The sequence below is a fragment of the Peromyscus californicus genome, unplaced genomic scaffold, assembly GCF_007827085.1.
Source record: "Peromyscus californicus insignis strain IS unplaced genomic scaffold, ASM782708v3 Scaffold_8__1_contigs__length_139910024, whole genome shotgun sequence".
NCBI lineage: Eukaryota > Metazoa > Chordata > Mammalia > Rodentia > Cricetidae > Peromyscus > Peromyscus californicus.
The window spans coordinates 98,347,729-98,362,343 of record NW_026294606.1 but is presented as its reverse complement, the minus strand read 5'-3'; the positions used below and the strand labels follow the sequence as shown (position 1 = coordinate 98,362,343).

The following is a 14,615-nucleotide window of genomic DNA, read 5'->3' as shown; positions in this document are numbered from 1 at the left end:
TCGAGGAGGCCAGGAGCAGCGGGCAGCACCTCCAGCCCAGCTTCCATCACCTGCAGCGGCTGCGGAGCTCAGAAAGCTGCTAGCTGCTGCTGTGCTTTTTGGAGAAGGGAGGAGGTAGGATGCTGAGGACAATTTCTAGGACCGCTGCGAGGAGTGGGCGTGGCCTCGGCGGCGGCAGTGTGTAAGCTTGTCAGGACAGATGCTGGTGGCTTTTCAGTGAGGAACCAGCGCTTGTGGGGGGGGTGGCGAAGAGAAAGGAGAGAGAGAGAGAGAGAGAGAGAGAGAGAGAGAGAGAGAGAGAGAGAGAGAGAGAGGAGAGAGAGAGAGAGAGAGAGAGAGAGAGAGAGAGAGAGAGAGAGAGAGAGGAGAGAGAGAGAGAGAGAGAGAGAGAGAGAGGAGGGGGAAGGAGGAGAGAGCAGCAGCGCGTGAGAGGAAGGAGGGAGGGAGGGAGGGAGGGAGGGGGGAAAGAGAGAGCCAGAGAGCTAGAGATACTGAAGACTCCGTCAGTGCTGGTGAAGGACCAAGGAGAACCTGTCTTCAGCGCCCCGAGAGCCACTCGAGATCTTTTGGGGAGCTCAAAAATTATGAATATGGGATCTGTCACTGGAGCTGTCCTCAAGACGTTACTTCTGTTGTCTACTCAAAACTGGCACAGAGTGGAAGCCGGGAATTCATGTAAGTACACAGCAAATGATTTAAAACTTGCAGGGGGGCTACGCGCAAAACTTTGATTCTGTTGTTTTTGTGATTAATCCTTTCAACTGGAATCGCTGCGGGGGGCTAGGCGAAGCACCACAGGAGAATTGTGCAAATAGGACCGGGTTCCTCTTGGTCTGGTCAAAATATGCAAAATGTTATCTGGACTATTTTTTTTTTTTTAACTAGCAGACTCTCACTCTCCTTGAATATTCATTGAGAATAGTCAACTTCTAGTACAACATTAAATTAACATCTTAATCAGGGACTAGCCCAGGCACCCTTCTTTAGGTTATTGAATTTCGTTGGGATTATTTGGCGAGCAGGCAAACAACCGGCAGACTTGATATTCTGCTGCATTAGCTGAGATTTCTGAAGTTTGCGATTTAGCAGTAGCTGGCTGCATCTCTAAAATGATGCAGGCTAATAACTGAAACATACTGCAGACTTCACGGCCAGGCAGAACTGGTGGAGGCCGAGCTCAGCACTGAAGAGCCCTGTCCTCACGGAGAAGAGCACTCCTGGATGGGCACCCAGCCCTATATCTGGTTTAAAGGAAAATGTGAAGGTGATTTTTTTCCTCCCTCTTAAGTAGTGTTCTCTAGTGGTTGAATTTTCAACTTCATGTGTTTGTGATTGATTGTCTTGGTGCTGAGTTCATTGATTCAAGGAACATTCCTTACAGCCTCGTTGCTTAATTTACATATCACCCCAAATACATCGGCCAACTCTTTCACCAGCTTGCCATTGGAGATAGGAAAAGTTTTGAAAGTTTATATTTGGCTTACATTCTCTAAATGGAAGTGTTTTCCCTTTTGCCGTGCATGATAAACAGCTCAGCAAACACAACTTTTTTTCTTTCTTTTTCCGATTTTAAAGGCAAGCCTTATCTGCTTTACATTACAAGAAAGGGTTACAAGGCCCGTGCAGGAATGGAGGCCACTGCTGTATTGCCAGATTGAGGTCTGGGAGACAAGAAACTGGCAGCTCTCTGCTGTGGAACCTCCTTTGACTTCATTGGAGAGTCCTCATGAGGGAAAAACACTGGGAACTCACTTTCATGAGCCCTAGTCCATCCAGGATACCCGGCCCGGCCACCGTGGTGATTTTGTGCTTCCATTTGCAGGAGCTCATTTAATGTCACATTTTATCTGCCACTCTGCAAAGGAGAGAACCTCACTCCTGGGGCTGCACTGTGTTTCCCATTCAATTTTAAATGGGATGTGTGGGAAGCTCTTTAAGTCAATAAAATGTGCATTGTTCCACCCAGTCAAAATCTTAGGGGTCCTGCAGTGATAGCCTTTGACTAGTATGTTAGCAAATAAACAAACAAACAAGGACCACAAGAGACCAGACCCCAGGCAAATGAAGTTCTATGGCAAAGGTGTGATTCCTCCTGAAGCTGCATGAGTTTCATAAAGAGGGATCACTAGAGGTCACTGTTGCGATGTGAAGCACATCACAGGCTCCCTTCCCTTGAGAAGGGCAGAGCTTCACCCTGGCCTAACACAGTTTGTCTTTCCAATGCATTCACTGCCTGTGGTTCAGTTTGCAGTATATTAATATGAATAATTGGGTTGTGAGTGGTTGATGTTTGTCTGCTTACTTGAAACCCAATGCAAAGTGTAGCCAGAAGATCCACATTAAAGGGTTTTCTTCCATAGTATATCTTCTTAGCCAGGGAAAAGTGAGCAGCTGAGGTTTGCGGAGAGGCCAGGGTACTTGTCTGCTTGGCTCTGGCTGGGCCTCTCATTGGTGCAGTTTTAGTGTTGGATCTGGATCCATTGGGGTTGGAGTTCTCTACGAAGGCATTGGATAAACTCAGAGAGCCTAGAATTGAAATGATCAGGAATGCTTAAATATTAAAGTTGGAATTCTTGGTTAGCAGACGTGCTTAAGAGTTGACTTCTCTTAAAGTGCCCAAATTCATAGTTCAGTGGCTTCAGATAATTAAGGTGACTTTTAGTAATTTCATATTGGTATTTTGACAATGTGATTTGCAAATTTAGATTCAAAAGATTTCATTTCCTAATTTTTATATTAATCCTCCGTTTTTACATTTTGGAGGTGTCAGGGTTCACTTGTTGCTGGGTGAAGTTAGAAAGGTCATTTTTGGAAGAACAAGTATGTATTATTATGTGTTTAGGAACAAGGGTGCAAGTGAGCCAAAGACAGGCGACTAACTAGCACAAGCATCTCAGAGTCTTAGAAGGCCTCCAATAACTCTTCTGAACCAGATTGTATATTAACAAGAGGTGAATCAATCTTAAATCCCCCTAGTAAAGTCAGGGGGAACTGAATATAAGCAAAAGAAAATTAAAGGCCCGTCTCCTCTCTTGGGTGAATGCAAACACCTTTCTTCTTAGTTACAACTGACTCACAAGGAGAGAAATCTGTCATCCACTGAGTCAGCCTTTGGGTAACAATAAGAACATTTGCCTAGGGGACTCTGTAAACCTGGGATTAGCTGAACTCTAATTTGAATATTAATTGATCTAATTAATCAACTGGGAAATTTGCATTAGAAAGATTCCATGCAAACACAACTGCTCCTACCTCTCTCTTTCTCATATGCAGGGGTATGTACACACACACACACACACACACACACACACACACACACACACACACACACACACACACATCCCTATGTGTAAGTACAGATTACTAACTCATGTGCCTGTAGTCAGTGACTCTGACTCTGGTCAGTAGCTGTGAATTTAAGAAGAAATATATTGAGTGGGTTGCACTCTTTGCTTCTGGGGTCCCATATGACATTTCCAAGCTGTGAACCAACACCCGGGTTTTACTTTTTGTCCAGGTCAAGGTAAGTTTGCTACTACACTGAGCCATCCTTTGCATGCAAACACAGCGACAGGCATCCTTGCACATGAGCTTGTTCTCCTGGTTCTCTTTGGCTTCTTCACTTCCTTCTAAGAAAGATGTACTATAACAGGAAAGTTATTTATTTTACACTTATACTTAAGGACCCACAATTTCTGAATATGATAGTTTTGGGGGTTAATGCACCATATAAGAAGGATGGGATGTAACTAGTAAGGCTGGGAGGGGTTTTGATTTTGGTTTCATTCTTATAGCTCAAATGATGGAGGACACACTGAGTCCCACTCTGAGAATCATTAACACCCACCAAATAGCTCACTAATGACTTAATTAGAAGTTAGCTTCTGTCCATGTTCTTTTTTTTCCCTCTAATTGAAATCAGGGATCTATGTCTGATATCTACCCTGAAGGAAGTACCAAAGAATATGATAAAATCAATACCAAGAAAGGTAACTGCCTGAGTAGGTGATCATTCTTACCAGGTCCCAACCCAGATCCAATTGGACAGATCCTCATTATTAAAATTCAGTTTTGCAGTTCTTTCTAAAAGCTTCCTCTTGTTCTCTTCCCTCCCCCAGATGTGCATCTGTAATAAAGGAATGAAGTATCTAGAGTGTGGTAACAAAGTTCTGATGGATATGATCCATGACACAGTGTGTAAATGGCTGGCCCTTGGAAGTGACCATCAGTGGGTTCTCGGACTCACTCTCCTAGGATCATTTACACTCGTCCATTTATTGCGTTCTTTCCCCTTATCGCATCACCTCTGGATCATTTCTGATCTTTTTGCGCATGGCTAACATAGCTTATAAGCCCACATGGAGACCAAACATGACTTCTGTATGACACCTAGGGCTCAATTAAAGTAGTAAATACTGTTGTTGTCGTCTGAAACTGGTTTTGGAATTCACATCACATAGAAACAATTAGAGTCAGTCTGTATGTCGATGGACCTTTTTCTTTTTTCCTTGGAAATAGATCAATGGAACTGTGTAAGGTTATTGGAAAGAGGTTGTAATATTTAGCTCAGAGGTTGGCAGAGTCTGGACTCTGAGTCAAATCTGGCCTCATGCCTGTCTTTGTATGGCCTATGAACTAACAGTGGGGGTTGCATCTTTACCTGAAAAAAAGAAAAAAGAAAAAAGAAAAGAGAATTCTTTGTGGGACAAAATGGCAATGTGAAATTTGAGTTCATATTTATATTAATTGATAAAAAGGTCTTATATCATTCATTAAACATGCAAATACTGAAGGAGCCGCTCATACTACTGGTAAGTATAACAGGAGGATCCTTCACTTCCATATTTTCTTTATGTTTCTCCTGAGTGACTATTGCTGAGAAAACTCATTTCCAAGACTATGCAATCTCTGCATTTGTTAGTAAAGTTTCACAGTGTTTTGGTTTCGAAGGGGGCATTTTTAATCTCAAGTAATTGCATTACTATGCAGTGCTTGATAAAGTCTGTGAGCAATTTCACCTCAGACTTGGGATGAAAATTCTGCTGTTACTTCACATTTTCATGAGCATAGAATATTCTATTCTATACAAATCAGAAAAGACTTGGAATCAAATTGATTTGTGAGGGAAACATTCTTGTTTGAAGAGTGTTCTTGCTTTGAAAGTAACTCAGCAGTTTTCCCCAAAATGCTCAAATTGGCAAACTTTCTAGAACAAATTGAAAAATAGATTTTCATTTAAGCACAACCCACTGAGAATTCACAATAATTAAGCAAGTGCTTTCCACCTACTCATGCCAGCGTAATTAATTTGTATGTAAATATCTTGTCCATTTGGAATTGTATTTACCTTTGATTTCCAGAAACTGATCATTAGGTTAATTTTATTTATATTACACTATTTACAGCACTTAAAAGAGTAAGTCAAAATGTGATAGGGTATACTATTTTTATTATAATTTAGAAATGGCTCTTTGTTAAAATTTTATTTTTTTTATAACTTATTCTTTTTTTTCTTTTGAGGCAGGGTCTCATGTAGTCCAGGTTTCCTTTGACCTTGCTATGTCTGACCTTCAACTCCTGACTCTCCAGACTCTGCTCCAAAATTCTTATATTATAGACATGTGCCATTAAGAACAGATCATACTTTTTGTTTTGTTTATTTCTATTTTTGAGACAGGGAGTCATTATATAGCCCTGGATGGCCTAGAATTCACCATGTAGGTCAGGGTGGCCTGGAACTCACAGAGATCCACCTGCCTCTGCCTCTTGAATGCTAGATTAAAGGTGTTAGCCACCATATCTGTCTCTTAGTAATGTCTTAACAGTTCAGCTTTAAATGATGATTCTGACTTCTCATCAAAGGGCCATTTTTTGAGTCTAAGAACATCTTAAGATGTGAGCTAGGATGGGTCTTATTAAGAATTGAGGCAACTGACTCACAACTGTCTATTGGACACAGATGCTTAGGGATAGTGACCTTGACAGTCCAAAGTGTTGAATGTGGTTGGGCATTAGAATATCAGTCTGGCTTCACAAATGCCCATTTTTCTGCTTAGAATGAAAATCTCTTTTATCTCAGATCAATCAATACTGGACCTTTAATGTTGTCAACTAATGAATCATTTGACCTTTAAATTGCCAGTTAGCCCCAGATTAGCCAAGAAATCCTTCACTCTTTATGTTGTTTGTTTGTTTGAGGGGGAGTCTCAGGTAGTCCATGCTGACTTTGAACTCTGGATCTTCCTGTCTCAAAGAGCTAAGATTACAGACATGCACCACCAGGCCCATAATCAGTGTCCTTTAAAAAACATCTTTTTCTCTCCTTTGTACTGACTGAAAGTTTGCAGAATACAAACACTAGGAAGATAAGACAACATGGCCACACAAATCCCAAAAATGCATATTCATATTCGTAGCTTATTATTTTTGCTGAAATAATAAAGGTTTGCATACTTTGATCTGATTTCCCCCATTGCTTATGGCTTATTATTTTCTATTTTTATTGATTCAAACATTTTGGCATCACTGACTTGTTTGATATGTATCTAGAATTATTGCTGTTTTCTTGTTAGTTAGAATGATGGAGAAGGATTAATGTGTTTCAGATAAGAGCCGCTTTGTGAATTCACCACGTTCTTAAGGTTGAAGGTGTTTTGCTGTTGTTCTTGGTAGAGTGAGACCTAACTACCCAGATGACTAACACTACTGTGTCAGTGGCTCTTCTAGAAGAAATCTTTCGAATACTCTTTAACAAGCAGAGCTCCAGAACACACCTTGAATCGGAGCATCAGATGCTGCAGTTGGTTGGAGTTTGCTCATCTTAAAGAGAAAAAAAAAAAAAAAGCTCAGTGCGATGTGATGGCACACCTGTAATTCCAGCACACAGAATGACGAGGCCGGAGGATCATGAATTTCATTACAGACCCAATTAGATAGTGAGATCCAGTTTGATAAAATCCAAGGATAGAGAATGCATTTTTGTGGTAGAACACTCGACTAGCATGCTTATGACCCTAGGGTTCCACTTCTAGAACTTCCCACTGACACCACAGAAATGTAAAAAAAAAAGAAAAAACCTTACACTAACTACATAGTGCTAAAAAAAAAAAAAAAAAAAGAAGGGCGCTCTAGGAGAGAGCCTGTTGTGATTTTCTGAAGTCTTTCTTTAAGGAAAACACACTCACCAATGAGTGGAATACTCTGAATTCAAGTAATTTACTCTTGAAATTAACATGGCCAGTCAAAGCCTTTGAGATCTTGAAAGAAGGTTTAAAATGTCTTCAGAAGTAATAGCTTATTTGTAATTCTAAGTTACGATAGATAGCATTTGTAAAATTTATAAAATCTTGGTGTGTGTGTGTGTGTGTGTGTGTGTGTGTGTGTGTGTGTGTGTGTCTGTCTGTCTGTCTCTTGTGTATGTGTGTCTGTGTCTGTGTGTCTGTGAGTTTACATGCACTACATGTGTGCAGGAGCCCTCAGAGGCTAGAAGAGTATACCAGATTCTCTGACATGAGCTGCCATGTGGGTATTGAGAACTGAATCCATCCATGTCCTCTGCTAGAGCAGCAAGGGCTCCTAACCTCTGAGCCACCTCTCCAGCTCTTACAGTACATTTATAAATGAGAATGATGTCAGGTAGGCTGGGTGTCATTGGGTTATATCAATTTGGGGGAGGGGAGAGGCAACTTTGATGTCAGATTTCAGCATTCAAATTTCTTCAGTGAGCTCCAAGGCTGTAGTCTGAGTTTGGATTTCAATTAAACGTTTCTGTCTTTACACATGCATGTTTACAGCTCTGTGACTTTCATGGCTGGCCTTTTTGTTTTTAATCTATTGTTGGGGTACCCCAATATGCCGGCAAGTTTTCCAAGGGTCTGGTGTTGGTAAAGACCCAAATCTGCTATTACTATACAAGAAAGCTGCTTTTGTCCTCAATCAGCTTTCAAAAGGTGGAGTTTTTATAGAAATGTCTTTTACAAAGGCATTCACATACATGACATTTAAAACTAAAGGTCAAGACATGATGGCATGTGTGCACGTCAAGTGTTTTCCTCATTACCTTCTTAGCTCCATGTGGTGATTGGAAAGAGAGTATATGCCAGGCTTTTCATCCCTTTCCAATGGAATTTTTTTGTCATGGTTCATGGAAAAGCAGTACTTTGACAATAAAATTGGGGAAATCTCATAACAGGATGTAAAAATGAGCCTGTTTATGTTACAGTTAATGAGTCATTCCAATGTAATAATTGGAAAAGTGAGTGAAGCCTGCAAACATTTGACATTTTAAGTAGTTCAAAATTAGTAACTATAAAAATTTTTAATGCATAATTATTTAATAGTGATGGGATTTATCTAGAAGGGTTTTAAATCACAAAAGAAAAAATGGCATAATATGTATCATATCTATAGCTCTAATTACTTTTTTTTTAAAAGTTCCTCTCATTAGCAATTGTCTGTAATAAGACATTATGTGCTTCTAAATCACAAAACACATATTTGTTTCCATGACCACCCCGCCCCCCACTGGCTATTATGGTGCTTAAAAATGGGATCATAGGTTGATACTAGTCTAGAAGTAATATAAATATATAAATTCACTTGTCTTCCTAAAGTACATTTATTGTGTAATTGCTAGATGAATTGTTATTTTATTACTTGACTTAGAAGTTTCAACCTACAGAGGTTGATTTTGACTGTTCTCTGAATAACAAATATACCAATGAACTCTTAAGAACTGGTTCTGAACCAGGGCTTGGTAGGTACCTGGGTGAATTGAGCAGACATTTGAATCTCTTGGTTCAAGACAGAGGTCCTACCATCTTCCTGTTAGTATAAACCAATACCTACTAGACCAATAGAGGGAGTCTTGAAGAATTTGGTAAAATTAAATGTCTAGGCTAATAGCTTTGCTTTAAAATATTGTATATCCATGTATATACCCATATATATATGTATATAGACATATATACATGTATAAATACACACACACGCATATGGTCCTTAAGACTCGTCATTTAAAATTTGTTGATCATCAGGAGACAAGGAAAAAGAAAGATATTAATTTGAAAACAGTCTTTAAGGGACTTGAGTTACTGAGATAAAATTATCTTGTGTGTGTGTGTGTGTGTGTGTGTGTGTGTGTGTGTGTGTGTGTGTGTGTGTGTTGGAAGGCATTTAGGAAGGGATTGAGGATCGAGGATTTCAGGAAATACCCATTACCCATAGGGGGTACTTTTTGAATTGAGTTGTGTTAAGACACAGAAGAAAGTTGTGTTTCACTTGCTGTCCACACCACAGTCATCTCTAATATGGTTGTAAAACAGTGTGTGGAGATAAATATTTTACCCTGATGTGAACACTGTCCAATATGTATATGTATTAAAATATATGCTACTTTATAAACATGTACAATTTCCTTGTTGTATTGAAAAGAAACCCATCACCACTGCCCTGGTTAGTGTTAGCGTCAACTTGACTCCGCCTAGAATCATCTGGAAAGAGTTTTAATTGAGTAGTTGTCACTATCAGGTTGGTCTGTGGGCATATCATGAGGGATTGCCTTGATTATTGATTGGTATAGGAGGGCCCAGCCCACTATGAGTGGCACCGTTCTATATGGGAAGGTAGTCATGGGCTGATTAAGAAAATATGAGCCTGAGAAAGGCAACAAACAGTTCTCCTCCATGGTTACTGCCTGCCAGTTCTTGTTTGAGTTTCTGCCCTGACTTCCCTAGGTGATGGCTTGGGATCTGGAAGTATAAGCCGAATAAATTCTTTCTTCCCCCGAAGTTGTTTTGGTCAGAGTGTTGTATCACAGCAACAGAAAATAAACCAGAACAAGCCCCAACAGCCAAAGGAAAAACTGTGTAGGATTAAAATTGAGCAAAATAAGCGGCCTATGGTGGTGCCCTTGGGGGCTGAGGCCGGAGGACTGCAAGTCTGAGATCAGCCTTGGCCATATAGTAAGTTCAGAGTTCAAGGTCAGCTTGGGAAATATGGTCTCTAGTTCAACGGAAAAAAAAGGGAGAGAACATAAAGTTGGGATGAGGTGCTGGTGGGAGTCTGGGATCAGTTGGAAGTGGGCAGTTGGAGTAGATAGGATCAAAGAAGCACTTTGTATACATGTACGAAATTCTCAGAGAAGAAATAAAGATATTATATTAAAAAGCCAAAACACAATAAAGCATAATAAAACATTCACAAAACGTCTTTGGAGATCCTGTTTAAATTTACCCCGAACATAGACAACTCTATTTGTCTTTTATAATTTCAAACTCCATTATTTTGTAGAATGTGGTATGGTTTTGCTAATATTTGACTCAACTTTCTATCAGCCCCTAAATTTTAGTTTTTGTCAATATGACATAGAGGGTGAAAAAAAGAAATGGCAGGAGAGCTTCTGGCGTTACAGCCACAGGGCAAATCAAAGCATAATTTAGCTCTCAAAGATAGTGGAGTGGAGTGATGCTGGTACCCAGAGCAGGACTTTACAAACAGAGCTTAGCACTTGCCACATCATTCAGTTTTATCTCTCAATTTGGGCTGATTTTAAACAAAAAGAGTCTATCTCCAAGGCAGAAAGCTGCATGGATGCTCACTGATCTTCATAGTTAAGGATTTATAATACATATTTACATTTGCCATGTTTTAGATGTTTAGGACTTAATTAAAAGAACATTGCTAAAATAAAAGCAATTCTGTCTAAATTGGTGGCGAGGGAATTCTGTGCGAGGTTATAAAGCTGCTCAATTAGGCGCTTTTGTGGCACAGCGTGTATGATTCCAGGCTTGTTTGAACTGTTGTGCTTTTGTGTGCAGACTATTTTACCACCCTGTTAAGAAAACATGACACATGTCTAAAATGTCATGATTGTTATGTCCCGAGTATCATGAAATGTATAATCTTTCCTTTAAACCACTACCACCAAAACAAAGCACCCCCCAAAACAACAACAACAATAACAACAACAAACACCAGATAATTCAGAAAAAGAGTTTAAGGAAAGCAAAGAGAAAACATGGAAGATAACCCTTGGTTTTCTAAGCCCACAGCATCCTTCATCACAAAATGGAACAAGAAAACATAAACTACTTCCTAATCAAATATAGTATCTATTGAAGAGAGGGGAAAGAAGTGGGCTCATAAAAACTGAGTGTAGAGTATTAAGGTACTAAAAATAAAATTTTACCCATAATAATTTGCTCTGTTTAACACGTGAAACTGAGATTAAATTCATTTTCTTTTAAACTGGTTCTCCTTGTGAAATGACCATATTTGGTTTTTTTTTGGGGGGGGAAGGGTGGGAGGAGGCCTTTATGTGCTTGCCCGTGGAATGGCTTTTTTTTTTTTTTTTTAGGTAGATGTGTATTATTGTAACATAAACGAGATTAGTGAGAAGATGAGAAGACAATGTATGTAGTGTCATTAATCACCAGAGCATTCTCCAGAGATGATGCCAGGAAGTTCTCTGTTCCTCTGAGTTAGCAGAATCGAGCCTCCTGTGATCATGTTCCTCTTTCATTTTCCTGGATGTAAGGGCGATCTGGCTGTGACATCTGTCATGTTTAGCAATTGCCAGGACTGACTTGGCTGATCTGGCTGGTGTGGCAGCTGTCCCCTCTTCCTTCCTCATGCCCCACCCCAAGCATCCCCACTTCATCCATTCCTTATTAGGCAATATTTTAAAATATTACACATTACTGCCTTTTAGGTAAGCCTGACTAAACATGTCCACATATTTGATCCATGTTAAAGCGTTCAGTTTTGCAGAAGAACAAGTCTTGCTTTATGGCAATCTTCCACTGCAGCGAGGAGGTTGCTTCAATGTTCAGACCAAAGTTACCAGCACGGTAGCCTATGTGCTGCACAGGAGCCTCCTGTCTTCCTGCTCTTGCCTGTGTTTACTGCTCTTCCCCCCCCCCCCCCCCCCCCCCCCCCCCCCCCCCCCCCCCGCCCAAATCCTGCTGTCAGCACGTGTCCTCTGCCCTCCCTCTTTTAGTCCTTACTCTGTTGTTGTCTTTACTTTGGTAATTCCCCCAGAATCTCATCCCACAAATACTTCTGGAAAATTTCTTAAATGTTATTTGACTTTTTATTATTGGAGAGGGGACACACGCCACAGCATGAGTTTGGAGGTCAGAGGGCAATTTTGTGGGGTTGGATCTCTTCTAATTTTATGTGAGTTCTGGGGATGGTCATTTCAGGTGGGCAGGCTTGCACAGGAAGCGCCTTTACCAGCTGAGCCATCCTACTGGACTCTGGAAAACTTCTTTTCCTGTGTTTACAGTTGTGTGTGTGTGTGTGTGTGTGTATGGGTATGCACGTGTGAACGTGTGTGTGTGTGTGTGTCTGCATGTGTGTGTGTGTGATGGGTATGTATGTGTGAATACGTGTGTTTGCATGTGTGTGTATGGGTATGTATGTGTGAATACGTGTGTGTGCATGTGTGTGTATGGGTATGTATGTGTGAATATGTGTATGTGTGGTGCATGTGTATAGGTGTATATTTTGCACTTGTGTGGTTGCACTGCTTATGTTCCCCTTGGAGGCTGATTTTGGAACTCATCCTCCATTGCTCTTGTACCACATTCATTGAGGTAGGATCTCTAAATCAGCAGAGATCTTTGGTATGGTTAGTCTCAGTAACCAGGGTGCTCTGGACATCCATGTCTCCACCTTCTGAGGCTGGATTAGAGGCGGGCTGCTGTGCCCACCTGGCATTTACATGGGTTTCTGGGTATATGAACTTTGGTCCTAGGCTCATGTGTCAAGAACTTAACCACTGAGCAATCACCTCAGCCCTGGAAATCTCTTTAAAATCAATTTCACCCCCTTCCTCTGTGGGGTCTTCCCTGAGCAAACTGCCTCAACTGTCATCAGTTTCTGGCAGGAATCCCTTCTCATTCGAGTGCTGGCCTGGTCTGAGCAGGAAAGCTGGTATTGAAGACAGGCTTAATTACAAAACTGTAAAATCTCTGAAAAGTGAAGGTATTGCTTTGATAATGTTTGTAAGCACACTAGTATAGTACCTGGGCTGAAGAGAGTTCCCAGTAAATGTGGGAAAAAATCCATGCATGGCTTGTATTCTATTTTCTAGTTGAAACATTAGTGTCATAGGTAAATCAGAAGGATATCTGCTATTTAAATGATTAAGAAATCCACTTATATTTGGTGGACTCCTCCCTTTTAGCTAACCTTTTACAATTTTGCCATTCTGTTTTCCTCTATTACATTTTTATTTTGTTAGACTGAGTCCTTCTCATGCTGTCAATAATGTTGGGTGTATTTCCCTGGGCTGACCTACTGTTTTTTTCCTCTCTCTCTCTCTCTTCTCCTCTTTCTTTATCTTTTTCTAAAAAATAAAGCAACTGTAGTTTGAGAGGCTACTGGCTCAAATCATTTTGATTAAGACTCTCAGAGGACAGGTCAACACACACACACACACACACACACACACACACACACACACACACACACACACACTGAGCATAAACTGACTGCTGAACAGCTATCCTGGGTCTGTCCACCTTGGTAAGAGCCCCTGGAGACAGTCTGTAAGTTGGAAGTTGTACACAAGGGACCTTCAGCTTTCCAGGGAGACATTTTCAGCTTTTTATCTACCTTAATTTCAATTATTCTTTATGAAAATTTACTTTCCCTTTTCTTTTAATCATTTTTTCCCTATTTGTTTACTTGTTTATTTATTTTTTTTTTGAGACAACGTCTCTCAATGTAGCCCTGGCTGGCCTGATACTTTCTATGCAGCCCAGGGTGGCCTACAACTTACAGCAGTCCTTCTGTCTCTGCTTCTCCTGAGTGCCAAGAGGATAGTCACATGACAACATCCCCCGTTCTTTTTTATGGTTTTTGGTTTGAAAACTTTCCTCATATACAGAGAGTAGGGAAAAAACAGACAACACCAACAAATCAAAAACCAAAGGCCTCCGACCCCCCCGCCCCCCTTTTTTTTTTTACTTTTCCCTTTCCTCACTGACTTTGTCAAGAAGGAACCAGCAGCTTCCCTGATTTTATTTTGCATGAAATGTACACATGATGTTTCTTGTTGCCTGGAGCAGGTTTTGCCTGCGTTGATGGGTTCTTAACTTTTAATTTCCTCTTTTAATTGCACACATGCTCATTTTTAAAATAATGATTTTCTTATAAAACCCTACCACATCTTTTCAAATTCTGTTCACGTTTCTTCCTTCTCATGGTACACATTTGTGATTTTTATTGCCAGAATTGTATAGTTCACAGCTAACCACATGTGTTGACACATGCTGTCATTAACAATGACAGATATTCCTTTTGTGTTAGGCTCTGTGAATGCTGAGGTAGTGGAATGTGGACTCTTCTTTTCATTTCCCTCTCACATAGGCCTGTGAGGCAGGTGATGACCCCTCTACAAAATAGAAAACCAACACCTGGAAGGCTCCAGAGCTTACGTGTGGCTACACATCTACTGACTTTACCCCCATCCCCTGGGAATGAGTACATCATCTTCTCCATGAACCTTGCAAATCACCTCTTCTGAGTGTTACAGCACACCTGTGCCCTTTCTCAGGGTCTCTTTTAGGCTTGACATGTTGTTCCTGTTTTAAGTATGTATTTTAGGG

The 14,615-nt window shown here is 40.5% G+C and overlaps 1 protein-coding gene across 1 annotated transcript in view; it reads left to right on the top strand.

Annotated features, from left to right (window-relative positions):
* Positions 1-466: 466 nt before the first annotated feature.
* Positions 467-14,615, top strand: part of Cntnap4 (contactin associated protein family member 4) — a 303,767-nt gene continuing 289,618 nt past the window's right edge. Inside the window, exon 1 of the mRNA XM_052727282.1 lies at positions 467-675. Within this exon, the coding sequence (XP_052583242.1) occupies positions 585-675 (91 nt within the window). The 5' untranslated portion in view covers positions 467-584. The remainder of the gene's footprint in view (positions 676-14,615) is intronic.